The following is a 22,338-nucleotide window of genomic DNA, read 5'->3' on the forward strand; positions in this document are numbered from 1 at the left end:
CAGGTGAGGTAGCAGGTCCTTTCTGAAATTTCTGCTCCTTAGGAGCCTTTTGAAGAGAGGGATGTTTGGAGCAGCCTGCTTAGCCTGCTGCTACCAAGACCCTGTCACAGATAAGCCTAAGAAGATAGATAGATAGATAGATAGATAGATAGATAGATAGATAGATAGATAGATAGATAGATAGATAGATAGATAGATAGATAGACAATCCTTTATTTATTCTGCTATCAGAAGTCTTAATTTTCCTTGGAAGGAACAAACTGGTAGAATGTCATGAGATATCTCAGTTATTTTAATTGGTGAGCATTTTTTTAATGTTGCACATCATTAGTGCTCGCTAGTCTACCTTAAATATGCAGGCAATGATTCAATCAGTAATTTTTTATATATATATATATTTATTGGGGCACTTGCACCTTTTATTAAATAGGACAACCGAAGATAGACAGGAAACAAGGGTGGGAGACTGGGAGTTGAACCTGCGACTGCTGCGCCAAGGACTACAGCCTCTATATATGGGGTTCACACTTAAACCGCTAGGCCAACGGGGTCCCCATTCAGTAATTTTAAAGTCATCTAATTTTACATCTGTAGCTTTTTTTGAGTGCTGATCATGTTCAGTCGAACCCTGTTAATGGTTGAAGCATTTAATGTACCATTTAGCAGCTGTAGAGACAGAAATCTTCCTTTGGAGGTGGTGGAGACCAAAAACAGAGCTCAAAGGAACATGTAAATTGAACCACCAGGCATCAGTTGAGCACAGACAGAACTGCAGGTGAATATTAGTGTTTTTCTCTGAGTGTTAACATTGGATTCAACTACTTCTGAGTAGGGATGTAAGGATATATCACAAGACGGCAAACAATCGATACAAATGAGGATGGATTAAAATCAATTCAACAAAATTTTTATTGCGATATTATTTTTTAACAATAGAAGGCGCTATCTGCATTTCACTCCACTTGTTCAACATCAGTAAGTCTCTTGCCCTGCTCTCTCGTCACTCGCTGAGTCGAGCAGAACAGACATGGCGGCAGCAGGTGAAGACCGAGCAGTTCAGGATGCACCTTTGTGTTTACAGTCGGAGGTATGGCAGCATTTTGGCTTTCCCTGATATTCCTGGAGAAAAACATGTCAATTCCAAGCCAAGAGCATAAGCTGCACTTTAGTTTATTTAAAGAGATTGACCTTATTTGTTTTAATATTTAATACTTTCATTTAGGAATCGTTTACTTTCCATTTCTTTATAATTGTTCTGAAATTTTCCAACAATGTATTTTTGTACGGTCATTTTCAGTTTTTTTGCAACGTACTGGAAAAAAGTGTGCAGTGGTTTTATTTGCACCTTAAAAATGAAAAAGGATTACTTTGTTTACAAAGAAATATACTGTATGAGAAAAAATATATATTGCAACTGTCCATATCTGAGAATTGAAATAAAATAATTTATTTAAATTTAAAGTTCAATCCAGTTTTCTTGAAAAAAGTTAGAGAATCGTGAGTGAAACCAAACCAAACCAAAAATCGGGATTCGAATCGAATCATGGGTTGAGTGTAACCTTACATCCCTACTTCTGAGTTGTCAATTTGTTGCAGGTTTTAAATTAAGCTTGTGTTATTAAAAAACGGTGGAGATACGCTTTCTGAAATTGCCATGCAGGTACAGTACATTTAATACTTCACCTTAATAATCACCTTCTTTGATACAAGTACAAACACAAAGGACACAAAGATTTGTTTACTTTTTTATATATCAAAACAGGATATTGAGTATTTCACCTTGACATCAACAAACCTCTCAATTTACACAGCAACAGAAGCCATTGAACCACACTGTAACTTTAGAGGCACAAAAACAGGAAACTTTTTTTAAGTACTCCAGGCTGCACATTTGTCATTTCTGAAAATGCAGATTCACCTGTTCAGCTTTCATCGAATATTGTGACAGTGGGTTATACAAGCGAGGGGTGAGGTACATGTGGTTAAGCAGGGCAAAAGGGGGTCCAGCCACAGAATGAAATACATTCATTGAACCAAAAACAGGAGGAGGGAGAGACACGGAAAGATAGACACAAGGAGGAAGAGAGAGCGGGAGAGGAAACAACAGCACACAGTCCATGTGGACCACACAGAACAGAAAACACGAAGAAGACGAGCGTCCGCCTCTCAGGCGGAGCTCTTTATCATTCTCATCTGGTGAGCAGCCCTGTCACAAACTCTTTGAAGATGTTTGTGTTGGACTCTATTACTATATCTTTGTACATATATTTCTATATTTTTTCTTTACAAGTATTTATTTTCTACATTAGTTATCACAAAAAACACGACTCTTAAAACAAATGTGTAAAAAACAGTTACATAATGACTGTTCATGACCAGAACTGTTACTATGGACTTATTGCTTTGTACATTGAGTAATGTTTGGTGCCACCTGCACACTAAGGGGGTCCACATGCTGGACCCTTGCTGCTGATGGTCTGCACTGCCTTTAATATGTTTGACTTCTTGCTGAAACCTCACTCTGCTCTTCACCTTTGGTTGATTGTGCAAAGAAATTGAAGCATCAGTAACAGTTTCTGAGACAAAGACGAATAAGTTTGAAAGAAAAGGAAATGTAAATCAAGAAAAAAAAAAAACGACTTACAACAAATTTCACTTTGTTCCATGCATAAATACACATCCACACACGTCTATATCGTGAAGTGCAGACAAGTGACAAACCATACAAACGTGGCCCCCTTCAGACCTCGTCAGTGTAAGTGCAGAATGAGGACGTTGTCGACTCTGCAGCCTCGTTTTGTGTTCACTCGTCTTTAAATTTAGGATCATAAGACACTAAAGCAGGCTTCAGAAAGTAAAGGCAGGTTGTTTACTTATACATTAATATATTCAATGTCTCACCTCTCTTCCATTCTGCAAAGGGAATAGAGGAACAGAAGTTTTTTTCGAATTGCATTTGTGATTGCTTCTCTTTTGCAGCGTCACTTCTACAACTAGGAATAGAAATCTTTTGTTACACTGAATGTTATGCAAAGTGTAGATATATGACATTCACATAGTATCCTCTTCAATCTCAGTATAGTTATTTGACTTTTTAAACCTTCCATTCATGTAAAGGCCTTAAAAACTTTGTTTTTTAATGTGCTTCTCACTTTAAAAAATGTGATACTGCAGAGATGGTCTTATTTCTACGAAGCAGTTTTTTCTTTTTTCGTCCTTTCACTTCTGAACTCTTTCAGGATGAACTGAAACAGAAATCTGCTGTCAGGTGTTTTCAGCCTGTTGAAAACACGCCCTTACAGTCCTGATGAAGAACGACTAAATCTATAAATGACTCAGCTTTTTAAACTTTGATTGTACCTCTTTCCCCAAATATTGATGTTTCGGGGAAAAATGACGTGTGCTTCAGAGCCATGGTAATTTCTAGCGGACTTTATCTCTCTAGTAAACATTAATATGTGTGCTTCTCTTAAATATACTTTCATACTGATTTTGGTTTGTATATCTCAAAGTTTCTGCATTGCACAAACCCTTTCATAAAGTTGTTTGCAACCATGAAAATCTCAATCATCTAAATTTAATCTATAAACTCTTATAATATTTTTTCTATCTCGCTCTTATATATGTTTTTATAAACAATGCGATGACACAGCCGGACTTTGAGTGGCTTAAAGGTGATGAGGACTGTAATCATAAGCACAGCTTCACACTTGCACGACACTGCTGGGATGTGAGCTCAAATCGAACAAACTGTGTCACATGTAGCGAACATTTGACGGACATTTTTTTACCTTTTATGCACGTGTTATCTGGATTCATTACGCCACTCATCACATCTATACAGCAGGTCACTTACATTAACACACACACACACACTTACACACACACAAGCCGGTGATACAAAAACAAAAAATCATCATTGTGCATTAAAAGGACACGCTTCTCCGAGTGCATTCAGGAGAGGTACAGTACAATCTATAACCACAGAGTGTCTACTTTCTCTTCACAACGCTGTGCAGTAACATGTTTATACACTGATGGCTGGCTGGTAGGACGCTGCACTGTAAGTTTACTCTCTAAAATAAGGGGTCGGTTCTAAATAACCCTAAAGGCTTCAGTCGGGTCAGGAAGCCTCAGCTGATGGGATGGAAATGTTCAGATGTTTACACACAATTGCACTCCCATTTAGTATATCTATTATCAATATGCATAATAATACATTTACAGACTGCCAATTCGATATGTGTTACACCTCTATTTATCAGATATCTTTTCATGTTTCATACATTTAGGATTTTTACAATAAATTGATGCTTTTGAAGAGTTATTTTTAGAATTGTGCAAACGATACAACGATGGGTTGTAGTTTAACTCGTATTATTGATATCTTTTATGACTAAACAGATGCACACTCAGGAAAGTAAGTCTACTCATGTGTCTATGAATGTGTGTTTGGTCTAGGAGTATCCCTCATCCTGCCTGTATCCGTAGCTGGCTCCCTGTGCTTCCTCCTGGACGTACTCCTCTGTCTTCTCCCAGCCTGAAGCCCAGCCTCCGTTCATCTGCGTGGTTGCGCCGTACGTCTTGGCCGGAGCTGCGAAGGCACCGTAACTTTGGGTGATGTCGCCCGTCTCTTCTGCCAGCTCGTCCTCGTCTATGAAGCCGCACTTTTCATCACTGGTGAGTTCTGGGTCAGCCCATGGCTGTTTTTCTCCTGAGGCGAATATACCGTAGAAAATCACTCCCCCATAATGCACCATGGAGGCGATCAGGAACACATACTGCCACTCCTCTCGAGTCTGCAGAGGAGAACAAAAAGTGTTTTCTTTGAGTCCCACTAAAATGACTTTGATTGTGTGTAAGAAAATGATCTCTGAAAACCAGCTGAGATACATGAACATAACAAACGTCCTCCTTCTGAATCAAGCACATTTATCATGTATTTACCATAGACTGTATAATAAATGGACGTGTCTCCGTGACGTCACCCAGCTGTTTCTGAAGAGCTATTCAGAATAAACACATTTTTGAACCAGGCTGTAAACATGTTTATTTCTGCTGTAAAGATGGTTTTCTTTGAATGGGTGTGTAAGTGGTTTCTGGTGCTTTTGTAGCCAGCCTCAAGTGGACAATCGAGGAACTGCAGTTTTTAACAATTCAGCATTGGCTTCATTTCACGTGGCCGGAGTTTGCCACCTGGTATTAACCAATATCTGAAATAAGTCCCCAACAAAAGCAGGATTTCCTATTTCAGTTATTTTGTAAATCTATTAAACCACACTTAATTGCAACTTTACATATGAAGCCTTGAGACTGAAGAAAATATTTATATTGTGAATCTATAATTTCCATAAATCATTTCAGCAAGTATCAGGTTTGGGTTTTATGTGTTGTAGGTACAGCATATATATGATACACACACACACACACACACACACACACACACACACACACACACACACACACACACACACACACACACTTTCATAGATTTACAGTCTGGGCACTCCTTATCTAATATAACAAGAGAGGGAATGCAGTGTATTTCCGATTAAATCCTTAAGTTGACTCCCATGAACAGCATTGTTATGTTCTAGTCATTTTTTCACAGAGGAGTGAACGTTAAACAGACGAAAGCACTGCTGGTTTTATAAAATGTATTTATAGATTATATTTCTGAATAACATTCAACCTAAACACCCCATATTTACCATTTAATAATATCAAAATGTATTAGTACCAATTATGACTCCTACAAAGACATTTTTCACCCTGTTATCAATGATTCATTATTAATATGCAGCCATCATTTTTGGTGCTTCATAAGTTGCATTGTGGTTGTGGGATCTTATTTAAGTCTGCTTTTAAAACTTATTTCTGCAGGGAATACATAAAAGGTTAATTATAGTGTTTTTTAGAACCCTATGGAAGAAGCCCTCACCTTATTCTTTGTCATTGTACCAACAATCAGTGGGCACACCATCCCAGACAGGGTACCCACACCATTAGAGATGCCCATCAGGATGCTGGCGTAGCGTGGAGCGATGTCCAGGTGATTGACATTAAAGCCTGTTGGAGGAAATGACATATAAAATGAAAATATTGTTGATTAATTTTACTGTCATGAGTGTAAACAAGGCCAGGGACCCAGATTCAAATCCTGAATGAAGGGAGCCACTGTGACAGTGCATATTTAAACAGAAGCGGGTCACAGTTGTAGATAAAAGCAGCACAAACGGTCGGTGACCATCTTGTTGCAGAAATAGGCAGCAACTCGCCGCACATCCTCCTCCTCCTCGTCCTCCTCCCCCACTCTGACTGGCGGAATGAGTAAGTGTCCTCGCGAGCTGCCTCACACTGCCTGCCTTGCAGATCCCCTGAGACAGCTCGCGCTGAATTATTAAACACTCCAGCAGAGAGCTCAAGACAACAGGCAAGATTCTGATTTTTGCACACAGTCACAGACCTCTGCATCCTTTGTTACTAAGCATAAACACGAGGGGATCTTTTCAATGAGTGGACAAGAAGAGCTGAAGATTTATTTTGGCCGTCGATACATTTATGTTGAAGTCTGATGACTGGAGGAAGTATTTTTCTTTTTGCAGCTCATTCTGTTTTAGCCAAATTTTGTAAATACATGCATCTACAATCTCATATCACATTTCTTCATAATATTGATTTCACGCAATTAGCTGAAGGTCAAATACTCTGGGTGTAAGTTACACCATTTTAGTGAACATAATCCAAACATAGTAAAATCCAGGCTCTCCTCTTGTTTAGTTTGTTTTATGAAAAAATGACACAACAGGAATTTGTAATGACACAAGAGAGGCTGCGGTCAGATAAAGAAAAACGACTGCTTTAAAGGTGACATATCATGCAAAATCGACTTTTTAACAGGTCTCTACCTGAAATATGTTTCCCTGGCATGTCTCCAACCCCCCCGTAAAATGAAAAAAATCCATTCTGCCCCTGTTCTGATTTCTCCACCTTTCTGTAAATGTGTGCTGAAACGAGCCGTTTAAGACTTCCGTGATTTTGTTACGTAACAACGATATCCGGTCTGTCACGGAGTTAGAGCTCGGAGCTTGTTCAGCCCATAGACTGTATAAAATACAACTTAACTCCTTCTCCGTTTTTTTCATTACCTGCACAAATGTGTGCTAACAAGGAGCTTAGGAGGGAGACATGCTAGTTGTAGGCTGTCTTAATAAACACAAAGGTCGGTTTTACTCCCCACGTCTGCAGATTTGAAGATCTAGTGGATGATTTTTATTTTTCATGGAAAAGTGCTAGCGCTAGTTAGCATAGCCACATAGCTACATCTGTTCGTCGCTGTGTACCAAGACACACGTCTACATACTGACAAATAAAACAACAAGAAACACAGAATCTGTGACCAATCGTTCAGAAAGGTCCTGCTGCAGGCGCCTCTCCGTCAGGATCAGATTCTGGATCAGATTCAGGGGGTTGAAGTAACGCGGGTCTGTGAGCAGCCGTGTATATTAAGCCAACATGTAAACATTAGATCAACATGCTGGAGAGCCGAGGGCACATCCACTTCCTGAGGGGGCGTGGTCAGAGATAAAACCGACCGTTCTGAGCAGGGCTGACAAAGAGTGTTTTTCAGGCATGCCAAAATCTGATTTCAAAGTGTTTTTTTGAGCATAAACTTTAAAGACATGTTTTGGGGACCTCTTAGACCAATATATATTGATGAAAAAAGCGTAATATGTCACCTTTAAAGACAACTGACAGATTTAGCTTCTCCTTTAAATGACAGAGGATAATAAATATAAACTTTGTGGTGTAGACTTAATTACTTCAAATGAAAAACTCCCCCTAATAAACTCCCCTAATATCATTTAAACTAGCCAACATTTCCTGTGATTCATCACTGCAAGAAAAGCTGAAATCAATAACTTAACTAAATAACTTCAGGGCAGAGCATCTACAACTCTTTTGTCTTTTTTGGAAGCTACACCCAGGAGTAACTTAGCCTAGCATTAACTCTGGGAGTAGAGGGAGATCTTGAAATCATCTTTCTCTAAAAGGAAAGACAAGCTTACAAACCTATGAAATTACAGCTTGTTGTTTGTCCACACTGGATTTTAATTACTCAAACACATAAGATATAATATGTTGGAAGCTATGCTAACCTTGCATTGTTTGTAGTTTTCCTCTTAAATTACATTATGAAAGCAAAGATTATATCCCAGTAACACCACATGCTTTCTGAAACTATACTTTCAATTAAATTTTTTTACTTGCAGTGAAATGTCTATGAACTACACTACCAGTTAAATGTTTGGATACATCTTCTCTTTCAAGGGATTGTATTTATTTTAATTATTTGAAACACTGTAGATTAATACTGAAGACAAAACTATGAAAGAACATATATGGAATTATTTAATTAACAAAAAAGTGTTAAACAAACCAGAATATGATTTATATTTTAGATTCTGTAAAGTAGCCCCCTTTTTCCTTCATGACAGCTTTGCACACTCTTGGTATTCTCTCAGTCTGCTTCATGAAGTGGTCTCCTGGATGGTTTCTAATTAACATGAGCCTTGTCAAGAGTTCATTTGTAGAATGACTCGCCTTATTAATGTGTTTGAGACCATCAGTTGTGTTGTTCAGAGGTAGGGTTAGCACACAATGGATAGCCCTGTTTGACTACTGTTGTAATCCATATTATGGCAAAACCATATTATTTCATAGTTTTGATGTCTTCAGTATTAATCTACAATGTTGAAAATTATTAAATAATTTTGAATACACTAAATTATATCCTGCATATGTGATAGTAAAGTGTCTATTATCTATAGTGCACTAACCTGATATGGCAAATCCACTGAAGCCCACAGCCAGCACCAGGAAGGAGATGGCCACCCCTTTGCTGTGAGAATATCCGACCACCAGCAGCAATGTGGCCTCCATGCCAAACCCTGTCACAGAAGAACAGCAGGTCACACACACATACACACACACAAGCTCACGAAGCCTGTAGGCTGTTGATCACCACTCTGCCAATTGAATTAAGTCTGATGCACACTCAATTACATAAGTGACGGATATGAAATCAATGCACAGCCACAATCAGCTCGTGTTTAAGTATTGAACAAATAGATCTTTTGTAAAACTATAAAAACAAGCTTCTCCTAGACCAGATAAGATCAAGTGAAAAGAGAGCAGTATGGATCCAACACTCTGAAAGTCACACCCTGTAGCTGTGCAGAGAGAGGTGTTGGAAATGAGATTTCACCCCGAGTTCAGTTTTCTCACCTCCACAGTTCATGATTTTCCTGACGTTGGTAGTCGACAGGATGTTCTTGCTGCGCAGGTGGTCGGCCAGCTGGCCACCGATGGGCACGATGATGGTCATCACCAAATGAGGCAGAGCAGACAGCATGCCGACCTGCAGCAGCACATAAAGCATCCAGCAGATCAGATACAGTGTCATGTGTTCACACAATACAGTCACATCACTCTACATGCATTACATTGGACATTTTTTATGCATTTTGACCTTGATTTTTACCATTTATTAACAAAAAGTTATGTGCTTAATTGCAGCAGAGTAGTGTTTTTACAATTGGCAGTGCATTTTTGTCTATTTGGGCATGTTTTAATGCCTAAAGCTGACATAGATTACACAGAATTTGGACACATCATTCATCAGTTCATGAGAAAAGGCTACAGGCCACCAGTTTCACCCACATCGATCCTTTTAATGATTCATTCCAAGAACCAATCACCACATGCTCAGCTCTAAAACATCCGTCCCTAAGAGCTAGTGTTTCTCTCCATAGCATTTGAATCTATTGAATTCTCTTCAGTCTCTCTTTTAGTCCAGTTTTTGCAGACCTATTAAACTCACCTTGCTAATCTCAAAGCCAAAAACTTCCTCAAAGTAAGCAGGCTGGCTGATCAGCAGCAAGTAAAATGTCCAGCTCCTGCAGAAGTTGGCCACGATGATTGCATAGACGGGCATAGAGGTGAAGAACTTCTTCCAGGGTGTCTTGAATTTCTGGAACAGAGGATAACATTTTAGACGTAAACACCATAGACTGTATAAATAATGGATGTAGTATCCGTGACGTCACCAATCTGAGCACTGTTTTGAAGCCAATTGTTGGCGGGAGCAATATTGGTTATGCTGAACTCAACCAAACTTAGCGTGAGGTAAAGAGGTGGGGGTTTTAAGCCTCCTAGCCAACAGCTATGTGTTCCCGCCTGTCAATCAAGCCAGTCATGTTCTTATTTGGGCAAAACTCGTAATCTTAATATCTTCTGAACTGTTGCGTTAGAAAAAAATGAACCCCCCGTACATTAGCTAAGTAGACCCTAGCCGTTTTTTTTTTAACCAGGCTGTAAATGTAAATAGATGTTTATTAATGCTGTAAAGATTGTCTTTTTTTAATTGGTGTGTATGTGGTTTCCGGTGTTTCTTGAGCATCAACCGGATGCTCGATGAACTGCAGTTTATAACACTTTTGCATGGGCTTCATATTTTGAGACCAAAGGATGCCGCTTGGTTAACTCTAGTGGACTGAGTCTTTGATGGAGGATCTTCATTTTGTTGTAAGTGATATTCAGTGTGCTCCTCCTCACCTCTGCAGGACCCATTAGCATGGCACTCTCTCCGATGCTCTCCTCAATATAGCAGCGCTCCTCATCAGTGATGGTAGGATGTTCAGCAGGACTCTCATAGGACACCAAGACCCAGAACAAGTACCAGAAGATGCCAAAGCATCCTGCGTATCACAGACAAATAACATGGCAGAACATTAGATAATAACATAAGAAGTATGGTGGGTTATTTTGGCCTTGTTTGGGTACGCATGCAATCCCCTGCTCGCACAGAGAGGAGTGTTTGGCAGGCTGATCTTTCCAAAATGCCTGAGAGAAAAAAACCCAGACAGGAAAGCTAACTGTATTCAGTCTAGAGAGGAAGAGAGACGGGGGGTTATGTATTGACACACCCAAACACCAAGGGGAGGAAATCAATACACAGTCTGCCTGGATAAATCCATTTGACTTTCACTGGACTCTCTGATTGTCAAACTCTTCAAGTTTCACCAAATTGTAAAACAGCTATATATATATTCCCCTAAATATCCAGGTATCCTTAAATAAATATCATTGTTGTAATTTCACTCCGAATTAGACCTAATTTCCTGTTCCCTTGGGCAATGTGCACATTCACACAAACACTCAGACATTATACAATCCCTCAATCCCTCATCAATCAATCTTACCATAGACATAGAACACAGAGGACCAGCCTGAGTACTGAACCAGGATCCCAGCCAGAGGCATCGCTATCACAGCACCAGCATACGAGCCTGACAGACAGCGAGACATTTTAATCAGCACAACAAATTATGTTGCAGCATCAAATTTGAACCTGTTTAAAAAATGTCATCAGGATAAAGTTAGAGAAAAAAAAAAGAAGAGGTACCACAGAATGAGATGGTGGCGAGTCTACTCCTCTCAAGAGGGGGGGCCCACTTACTCCAGATGCCATGGCAGGCAGGATAGGTCACACCCTGAACACAGCGTGTAGTAAAAAACTGGTTAAATTCAGGGTAAGGGAACATGCAGGAACACAGCAGATGGCTGAAACTCTGAATTCTTTGGCCTGTTATTCTGAGTCTCTGATTCAAACAGCTTGCTTTGGAGCTGCATGCATTTAATGAGCAGTTAATGCTCCGTGTCGGCCATTTTTTTTGCATCCCTGGAGCTCAGTGAATGCTTGAAAACGAACTTTACAATCAGCAGTTACATGCTGCTTGCTTATTTGCTACATTATTTATGGGGCACAGTTTTCATGATGTATAGTAATCTGTCAGTATTAAGACCCATCCTTATACAACCAGAGGCGTTAAAATACTCCTACTTCTATCCCCTCTGAAGCTGTGACAGAGCGCCCTTTCAGATTTAAGCCTGAACAAACAGATATCTAGTACAATAACGAACAAATATTAACATCTTCACCTCTATGATTATCATGAACAAATTGCATGGAGCCAGAGAGGACCTGATGAGCTGTTCGTGGAGTAAAGTAGCCCTGCATCTATTAAATGCTCATCAGCTGCTAATTTGAGCATAATGTGTTGACGTAAAATCAGTCTGCATGGACTTTCTTTGTACAGTCGTCAGTCTTCAGAGAAGAAAAGATCAGGTTGTGTTTATTCAAGCTTCAACAAAGTATGATTCGTCACATAGGACAGTGGTTCCCAAAGTGGGGGTCGGGACCCCTTGGGAGGTCACCAGACACTGATTGGGAGGACCCAAGATGCCTTCCAAAAATCCATAAAAACTTAGAATGATCTAAAATTACATCTTTTATCCTTTTGTTGTAAAACATATACAAAATTTGTAGCTAAATTTTAGATACAGCAATGTAAAATATAAAACATCATCAATTTTTCTTCTAAACTTTGTTGCCACATGACCCCAAAGTAACTTATCCTGCTATAGCCTACTTTAAATTACAAAGATATCTTTAGGTTTTTGGATTTGCCTACTTGTTCTGAGAGCAACATTTAACCACATCCGGACAGTGGGGGTCTCCAGTCTCTGGCACTGTCATTTTGGGGGTCACTGAATAAAAAGTTTGGGAACCACTGACATGGGATGCTTGTCTGATGATGTCTGCATCACGATTAAGCGTTTGAAATGAAAAACTCTCGGCCACATTCTCATTTCCTTGCCCATAAACATCCGTATCATTGCAGTATATATGTTTGTTGTTCTTTATATGAGCTGTAGTACCTGCTCTGTTGTTTTACTGTACAGCAGGGAGATTTCTACGTGTCATGTATCACTACAAAGCCACAGGATTGATGCGCTTTTGCCATCAGCGTTTTTCTCTTGCCATATATCTGTGATCCAACACTCTGCTGTTGTGTTTCCAGGATACAAAGTGTGACAGCATAAACAGTCTGCTGTAGTGGAGCTGGATCAATACAAATTATCTCACATTTCCTCTTGTGGAATATCCTGTGCATTTCCTTTGCTCTCTCGTGGAGTAACATTTGAAGGATGGAATTCGTATTAATGCGAAACACCAACAATTCACAGCTATAATAAAAGAAACCCATATTTGGTATTTGACATGTTCTGTGTATATGAACTCATGTGGGTGCGGTTCATTTGGTAAAGACCTTGAATGCATCACAGTCTTGTTTTTACAAAAAGGAAAAATATAATTTAGTGACGTTTAAGTCCTCTTACCTCAACCAGTCCTTGTAATATCCTCACAAAGATGACACACCCATAATGAACTCGAGCAGCTGAGGGAATGAACATGTTGAGTGTGGAGGTCAGGATGATGGCTGCTCCAAATACCCTGAAAAAGATTAAATACATTTTAAATATAGAACTTTAAATATAGCAACCCGCTCATCATTACTTGGACAGCGCTGACACCGTCATTAAAAGGTGATAATTCAGTGACGAGGAACAGTGCAGTGAAATATAATCTTTTTAATGAAAAGAACATTATTGGCCTTGGGGTTTTTAATTATCCACCACGCGACAAATGTCATCAATTTATGCGCCTATTTTACACTAAAGGCCTGCAAGTCTTGCTGACTTTATGAAGCTTTAAATGAAGCAAAAAACAAATATCATATCGCTTTGCTGGATCAAGCAGTGAGTTCGTAGTTATGTAGGGTTCTTTTTTTTCTTTTTTTAAAAACTTTGTTTATTGATTTTCACAGAGAAAAACAATCATCCAAAATTAGAGGTTGGTACATTTTCCTTTTTTTGGAACAAGGAAACACACAGACGACATACGAAATACAAAACAACAAATAACCCCCCATCCCGACACATACTCCCTCCAGATTAACTGAATAGAACTCCAAAAATGGAGAACATAAGACAAAAAGCAAGTATAATAAAGATAAACAGATGAAAGCAATAATCTCAACATAGTAAGACACACCGTGGTGATGCTCTGTCTGAAGACACACAGCAAGCTGAGCTATCGACATGAGATAAAAAAGGGTCCCAGATTTTTTTAAAGATATGAGCTTTGCCACTCAGGGTCAGCCTAATCTTTTCAAGTTTAAGAAAATAAAGTACACTCTTGATCCAGCTCGAATGGGTAGGTGGGACAGAGGACTTCCAATTCATAATTTTCATATTTTCATAATTTCATAATTCATAATTCCAGTATCAGCCAACAAAGGCTACGTTCACATGAGACTTTTAATTCCTCTAATATTCAGATTTAAGATTAAATCCTCTTTAAAAAGATTAAAAATGACCATGTAAACACCTAATTCCGAATGAAAATGACCATTCCGAATTAAACTTAAATCCGATGTAAGTGGCTGGTTTATCTGATTTTAAATCCAAATTGAATAATTCCTCGATCATGTATACGTTCATTCCGCTCTAAATTAATTCCGGTCGTTCTGCGCATGCCCACTCCCTTGTCCTGTTACGATGACGCACATATTCCGCGCTGGCGGGCATATTTCAGGCTAAGGTAGAGCAGCCGTTGCACTAACCGGCTTTGATTCGCCAAAGTCCGGTCTTCCGCCTCCCTTCTCCAGTCCTCTATCTCTCTTCTCCTCCTCAGCTGACGAAAGTGAAGCAGTACGTTTGTGTCGAGCTGCTTATTCAAAACTATAATCAAAATCAAAGCGAAAATTGTACTTATTGTGTGGTCTTCCATGTTGTAACCGAAAATGAAAGAAGCAGGAACTGGAGTCTGTTTTCTTCCGGTAAACGTAAATACGACACGCCCGCCCCTGTCCAATCAGAAACCTTCCCAACCCCCAGACTTTAAGCGGAATTGAATAAAGACGATTAAACGTGTTTTTCATGTAAACCTCAATTCGGAATTACTATTTTCGTGTAAACACGAAGGAGAATACTTTAATTCCGAATGATTTGATTCAGAATAATTAATTCAGAATTAAAAAACATCATGTAACCGTGGCCAAAGTCGTAAAGGCTAAGTTACGCTGCGTTCTGATTGGCTGTGAACCACTAGCGCACTTCATACGTCATAGGCATGGATATTTAAATTGGCGAAGGTGACGTTGGTGCGTAATTGTCGCACACCATGTTAGCTTCTGGATTGTTCAAGAAACACAATTCGCGCGAGTTTCACATTGAATTTTGAAATAAAGTCGAATGTGGTAACAAGATGACTTTCATTTTTTTGTTCAGGAGCCTATTTTTTTAACATTTACTCAGTGACAGATAATAAACTGAGCACGCCTATAATTGGTTAAAGATATACGCCTCATTAGAATTATTTCTCCATCCAAGGCTGAGCAGGTTTAAAGCACGAAAGGGCCAGGCCGTCCATAAACACCCAGCTACTTCGCATTTCTGTCACGTCCTCCCGCCCCTCTCATCTGCACGCGGGGGGCAAGCCCTAATCCGGTGGAGACTACTGTTGGGCACGAGACCAATTGATTCGATTACATCCGCGTGTCAATCTACTGGACGGGGAACAGCGAGGGTGTGGATAAATGCGCACAGGCTGCACTTACACTAGATTTTGGTTAGCAGGTGGCTGCAACAATTAGTCTAACCAATATGGCTTTATTATTCCATAACACAAAGCGAGATATTCATTTAAATATTTAAATTGTCTTAGCATTCTCAATATCAGGCCTTATAGTGTTAGAATAAACGAGAGACATTTTTCCTTGCTTGATTTACTGATTGTATGTATCCTAAATGAACATGCTACAGCAATGGTGTCCAATTTAGTCCCTAAAACATAGATGATGCAACATATTTGTTTGTATTTTTGGCCTATCCGGTACAATACTATAGGCCTAACTATAACGTGCAACGCATTGGCAGCGCTCATGTGAATTAAAGCCTCTGGCGACACGACAGGGTCTGGTCTCCACGCCCTGAGAGAGTGCCAGATTAGACCGGATCCCCCGAGGGAGCTCATTAACAGGTGGCAGAGAGCCCTGAACCCGGGCTGCAGGCCTGCCAGCCCGCTGCCTCTCTGCAAGCTCTGGATCACATGACTGTCTGCAGCCTTTATGAGGGGAGACTCAGCCTAAAAACTGCGAATTCATACCATTTATTATACGCAAGGATGACGCCATTTTTTTCTGGTCTTGGCTGTGTTTTTATTTAATTATTTATCATGGTTCTTTTTTGTGTTGACTGAATTTAATCAACTCCCCATGTGCGCATTTTCGTTCCCTGCGTTTTTAGAAATAGTAAACAATAGAAGAATAAGAATAAAGCTTCAGTCTTGCCAACTGTTCAGTCATCCGACCAAATAGGCCAAAAAATAATTTAAAAGGAATGCCAGTGTTTCATGTGCCAAATGAAAGCCTCTGTGTTGTAGTTTATTTATGGAGCTTCACGGGGAGAGCCGCCTACCTGTTTGCTGCCAGCCTGGAGGAGATGTATCCCCCTGGGATCTGTGTCACGATGTAGCCCCAGAAAAAAGAGCCGTGAATCAGCCCCACCGTCTCTGGATCCCAGTTGAACTTGGCTTTCTAGTGGATCAAACATGAAACATAATATAATCACTGAAAAATGTAATGATGAGAGACATTTTTGTGTCATAATATGTGGCTGGACTTATTTTCATTCAGACCCAAACGAAGCAACATTTTGATGGACTGACTTTGAGCTATAGGCCTGTTTGTTAGACTATAGGCCTGAAACGGTCAGATGATATTAATGTGATCTAAACCTTCAAAATAAAAGCACTGAAAATAGCTTATTAAATAACAGAAATCTTCATATTTCTCTTTCTGTAACAGAAACTTTGTTCATTGTGGCAAAAAACATAAATATACAGCCTACATTCTGTTTGCCTTCACATGTGTGAACACATTTATCTATATTGAGACGTGCTTTTATCTTTTATATATGGAAACAAAGGTGGAGGTTAGCTTTTAGAATAGCATTAATTATTAAATCGACCTAATTTAGGTTTACAAGACATACAAGGATGCCTTTGATCATTTCAAAATCTGTGTTTAGGGATGACTTCAATTAAAAATGACATTTTATAAGCGTCATGGCGCATTTATGGTGAAGGTATGTTTGAAAATACTGGAAGCATTTGCTAAAACCTTGAAATCATTATTAGGGAATATAGTTCGGATTCAAGATTTTTTAAAATGCCTTTATTATTAAAAAGGCCTTGTATGTTTTTCATATCCTGTGAGGAGGGATTATTCTCCCTCTCTTCCCCCCCTCTTCTAAAATAAGATCCAGGTGTCGTGCGTCTTTGGGGGATATTTCGTCTACGTTTTTTACGTCACGATCGCTCGTCGCCACACCTCTAAGATGATGATCTTGCCGTTCTGGTGGATGGTGCTGTTGTTGACCATGCCCACGATGGCCACGCCCAGGTTACACCGGATCCCGAAGGAGATGCAGAAGCCCAGGCCGCTCAGGATGGCGATGATGTAGCGGCGCGGCAGACCGCAGCAGTTACAGTCACACAGCGGGGGTTTCTTCTCCGCGGCCTCCCGGGGCCTCCCGTCCTCCGTCAGCTCGATCACCTCCCCGGTCTTCTGCTTCCTCTCCATCACCCTGCAGCAGCCGGGGGAGGACAGGGTCTCTCACATGTGTTCCCTCATGAAGTAACATGATGTACCTTACAAAAAACTACATGATAGGTGGGAGCCTTCTTCTGATGGTGAGGGTTTTTACAACATGTTATAGGCCTATAGGTATAGTATGGGAATGAAGGGCTTAGATGGGTTGGGTCATTTTTTCTTGAAGCAAATTCAAATTCAAGTCAAGAAAACGAAGGAAGCATTACAAACAGAACCCCCACATATAGCTATAATCTGAGGCCTCCCCTGTTTCAGAAGGGTTTTACAATAACAGCAGAATATTTTAATTCGTATGTGCTTTGATAAAAATTAAAATACAACTACACAACAAAAAAAACAAACTTGGCATGATGCTGAGAACAGGCAAACACGTCCCTCACTGTACCGCATTGCAGCAGCCCGCTCACTTTCACTCTCATTAGCATTCACGGGACCGAGCAGCCGCTCCAGACACTGAGACGCACGCGTGCGCACACACACTAACACACACCCCCACACTCAAGCACATCTGTGGGCATTCCTCAAAGTGCTTTTCCTTTTTTTTTTCCTGCAGGAACGTCGCAGTTTCTCTAATGATAAAAATTGGAATGAAATAACTTCCTGTGTTTGCAAACGAATTAAGAGCAACATTTTTCTAATAACTTCACAGATAAATAAATATAGGCCTATATATGCAGGGAAATCAAAGGCCTCCAACATTAAAGGAAATGCCACAAAAAATACAGGGCAGCTGCGTTTTCCTGAGAACCTCACTTTAACCAAGCGTGTGCCCTTCATCCTTACATTTGCATGCCTTTGTGTTTAATTTCTCCTTGAGCATTAGACTCCAAATTCCATCATAACGCCGACAAGACACACATAATTGATACAATATTAATCCATTAATCTTCATGATAATAAAGATAGTAATTATTGTGTAGCTGCAGGCACCAGTAGCATGTCTTCAACACACCCTGCCATTGGAAACAAGATGTTTGGTGTGTTTGACCCAGAGAGTAGTTTATTTATTATTCCTGCGTCACTGTTCTAAAGGTAGCTACTATGAATTGTGGTATAAATCATGAATGAATCTCTAAAATCGCGCGTGGCCTGCACGTCCTACACAACCTGTCTGCTAATGAGATTCACGTACAGGCCCCGCACCAGGAAGGGCACACTCTCTCTCACACACACACACACACACACTCACAAACATGCCCACACACTCGCACACTTGATTGCATAATTTTCTCCTTCTACTTCCAGAGGCGTGACTAGAGATCTGCAAGTTGTAAAACAATTTTTAGTGCCAAGCAAATCTGCACCCTCTCAATATGTGTGGTTTAATTCAAGCATGCCAAGCATCCCACTATATAGCACGAAGGAACAGGCACGCACAGAGAAAATAAAATGCGTATCCTTACCTGTGCATATGACCCAGGGCCTTTCCCGCAAATTCCTTCACCCCCGCCGTGGCACTCATCTTCACGGACTCCATGTCCAGTTTCTATGTGTAGGCCTGTTTCTGTCTTATTTTACTGCTTATTCGTCATGTTACGGCTCAGGATGGCCGACCGCAGCGGCTACAAGGAAAACAACAAACCAAGTTCTGACTTATCTGAGTCCAGATGAGGCGAGGATCCCAAAAGCAGGAGTCTGATTTTAACAATCAAAGACCGAGAGCGAAAAACACCTTCGCGTAAAGACCTAAACGAGCAGTGCGCCTTCATCCACCACCGACTCCTCTCCTGCCTGGCGCACAGGAGCCGCGCGCTCTGCCATCACGACGAAAACAAGAAGGAAAGAGGAATTAATTGCCAGCGTCGTAATGGACCCGCGTGTTCACCACAGCAGAGAAAAGGAGAGAGAGGATGAATGCAAAATGAAAAGAAAAAGTTTAAAAGGCAGCAGTGGGTGTTTGAAGTGGTTTCAGTGAATCAAAGAGGGAGTGAGGCTGGCTCGTGTCTCCTGTGGTGAGCGCAGGTTCATCTGACGTCGTGTTTCAGCACCGAGGTCAGCGACAGCAGCTCCGCATGCAGCATCTGTGATCTGGACTGCTGCAGAACGCGTGAAGCAGAGTCAAAATGAGATATAAAATAATACAAGTATCCACCTTTATCTTTTGATTATTTAAAAAAAATATATAAAGTATAAAAAGGAGATGGGAAAATTTTTATAATAATAATAATCATTTTATTATGAGGCCTACATGAAGTGGGATTCTTTTTACAGCCTTGTGTTTTTATTCGTTTTAATTTGTGCGTTTTTATGCTCTTAAAATACACAGAAAACAAGGAGAGATATTCTCACATATGTAAGCAGCAGCTCTCCTGAGGGCGGTGCTATGGAAACCAAACGAGCAGGAGTGGATTTCCCTCCAACTAAAAAAAAAAAAAAAAATCCCTCCCTGAATGTTGGAATCCATCAATAATTGATGCCTCTCCCATATCCGATTCCTCCTCCTGTAACCACATCTTTCCACAGAGTAAGGGGGAAAGATTTTGAAGGATTTTACTACTAAGATATGTATTTTTAATGAGATTTGAAAGGATCTGGTATCATACAATGAGCTTTTGCATATCACATCGAGACAACGAGTGGCAGTGTAATGCACACAGTAATACAAATAAATTAATTAAAATCACAGCTGTAATATTTAATCAATACATCATACATGTGTGATTATAAGACAAAAGACAGGAGAGAAAATAGATGTGTGTTTCTTGTCATTTGTTAGTATGGGGCACCATCTGGTGGTCACATGTAACACAAGTCCTTATTTGAGCTAATTAGAGCTAATATTTATTTTTTCTTTTAAAGTGCCTGATTAAGATACATGTTTCTTTATTTTACTAATATTTTTTTAATATTTAAAGGCACCTCAGAGTGTTATAACATGTCTCGATACACTTCAATTTAAAAAGTATTTTACAGGTATTTTATAACAATTATTGAAACTCTTCTTAAAGCTCAACAACGAGCAGGAAGTCAATGTACGGAACCCCTGAAGTCCAATTTGATGAAATTCTGAATCTTTGTGCACAATCATTGATATAGAAAAAAAATCCAGTATCTGTGGTTATTACATCTGTAATAGTTTCATCTAAACTGAATCAGGTGATTGGATAACTTACCTGTCTGTCTACATGCCTATTCTCAGCCTTATCATTGCCTCTGCCACTTATTGCACATGAGCAGAGTCTTCTTGAAGCTAGAGTCAGAAAGTGACAAAAAAGTGATTTTTAAAAAAAGGCAGTTTAAGACGTTGTTACAAAATAAATAAAACACAGCAACTTTTCTTGACTCAGTTCCTATATCTCATATAATCGTTACTGATTTTTAGACATCATTATGGTAGGATACTATAAAAATAAATACTACTCTTGCTCATTTCTCTAAAACTTACCCTATAGCAGAAAGTATTTCATGTCTCTTCTTACTTTACTTTCAGTAAAGAAAGGTTGGCATACAACTATACTTCTAACGTTTCAGTTATTGAACCTGCTGTATGTGGTGTCTGAATTTGATTCTGCAAGGCTGTTTACTTATCTAATAGTCTCAGGTAAAGAAGCTTCCTTGTTCTCTGTTAACTCAGTGCTCACACAAACAGGATCTTGTGACATCTAGTGGTAGAGGAAGTATAGGTCTCTTGCCTTACTTAAAAGTATTATCAACTATAAGTAGATAAAATATCAAAAGTAGTCCTTCATCCTGCAGTCTGATTCATTTCAGAGTGTTTGCTCTACATAATAGAAAAATATCCTGATTTTATTCATGACAAATGAGTGTTAGAGCATTTTATTGTTGTGGTTTGACAATGTGGATCACACTTTAGAAATAGGAATTCACTTTTCACTTACATAAAACTTTTAAGAGGCTGAATTCATGGTGTAATAATTTAAGTTCATGTGCAAAATAATAACTTACATAGATAGTTCTTTGAAAAGATTAAGGGAAATATTTACATTTATAGCCAGATGGTAAAAGTTAAAGTTCATTATGTTCTAATATGATATGCAAAGTATTTTCTTATAATATTTAAAATGTTTTGGGGTTTGCGACAGAATCTCACTGTGGGATGGGTGGCTGAACCATTGAATGCTATAGCCCCGCCCCCTTGTTAAGGTTCTTGATCTCCATAGAAGATTCTTCTTTTTGACTTAATGAGGTGGCAGTGAGGCAAGGAGAGAGTGGAGCCACATGTTTTTTTGACCTTGCTTAGTTTGTCTTTGGATTTCCTGGATAAAAACATGGAAAATTAACTCCTTTCTGTACTCGTTTTGTTTTTAATTTAAGTGAACAGCTTAACCTTTTATTGAGTGGTCCTGTTGAGTTCTTTTTCGAGGTGAAATTCAAGATAGGGATTTTTTTGGAGCATCAAAACTAAGGCTTCATCTTGCGTCTGTTGGTAGAACCTTTAATAACAAAAACAGCATTTTTAATGAAGTTTTTATGAGTTAGAAGGAGTTGTGATCAGTTAATTGAGTTTATTCACAGAAAAATAATTACTGGAAAATATTTATCGAAGCGAAAGGAACGGCATTGCATTCTTGACCTTGTAAGTCACATCTGTTTGACTTTGAATATCTTGCTTCATGCCAGTTGTTCATAGGGATGAGTTGTGATTTTTGAATATTCTATATGCTGCTATATTTTATTTCGAATAATTGTTTAATTAGAATAAACTAATAATTTATGCGACTTTTATCTCATCTTGAAACATTTTTTCCCATTTTTTTCTTTTATTAGCATCTGAAAGCTGTTCCCTTATTGCCAT

General features: G+C 39.4%; 2 protein-coding genes across 4 annotated transcripts in view; one reads left to right on the forward strand and one right to left on the reverse strand.

Moving 5' to 3' along the window:
* The window catches only part of igdcc3 (immunoglobulin superfamily, DCC subclass, member 3), a 167,959-nt gene that overhangs the window by 17,955 nt on the left and 127,666 nt on the right, over positions 1-22,338 (forward strand). The window contains exon 2 of the mRNA XM_034679784.1: positions 4,462-4,680. The gene's annotated coding sequence lies outside the window, so the exon portion shown is untranslated. The remainder of the gene's footprint in view (positions 1-4,461; positions 4,681-22,338) is intronic.
* On the reverse strand, positions 1,734-19,907 carry slc17a6b (solute carrier family 17 member 6b). Of its 3 annotated transcripts, none has more exons than XM_034679787.1 (12): positions 18,986-19,907; positions 17,301-17,556; positions 16,387-16,505; positions 13,246-13,360; positions 11,468-11,555; positions 11,265-11,351; positions 10,618-10,760; positions 9,884-10,033; positions 9,289-9,421; positions 8,841-8,951; positions 5,942-6,069; positions 1,734-4,799 (listed from the first exon to the last, which is right to left on the reverse strand). In XM_034679787.1, exons 1-12 carry the CDS (start codon positions 19,057-19,059, stop codon positions 4,458-4,460), a joined length of 1,746 nt encoding a protein of 581 aa, XP_034535678.1. In that variant the 5' UTR covers positions 19,060-19,907; the 3' UTR covers positions 1,734-4,457. The 3 variants fall into 3 exon arrangements, with proteins under 3 accessions (XP_034535678.1, XP_034535677.1, XP_034535679.1); XM_034679786.1 differs by lacking the exon at positions 18,986-19,907 and adding an exon at positions 17,925-18,034; XM_034679788.1 differs by lacking the exons at positions 16,387-16,505; positions 17,301-17,556; positions 18,986-19,907 and adding an exon at positions 14,532-14,707.

The sequence above is a fragment of the Notolabrus celidotus genome, chromosome 3 (assembly GCF_009762535.1).
Source record: "Notolabrus celidotus isolate fNotCel1 chromosome 3, fNotCel1.pri, whole genome shotgun sequence".
NCBI lineage: Eukaryota > Metazoa > Chordata > Actinopteri > Labriformes > Labridae > Notolabrus > Notolabrus celidotus.

Coding starts and splice junctions, on each gene's coding strand:
- slc17a6b (XM_034679786.1), bottom strand. CDS start 18,007: ATGCTAATGAGAGTGAAAGTGAGCGGGCTGCTGCAATGCGGTACAGTG. Junction 10,761..11,264: donor CTCTGTGTTCTATGTCTATG/GTAAGATTGATT, acceptor TGTGATACGCAG/GATGCTTTGGCATCTTCTGG. Junction 6,070..8,840: donor CAGTGGATTTGCCATATCAG/GTTAGTGCACTA, acceptor TTCCTCCAACAG/GCTTTAATGTCAATCACCTG.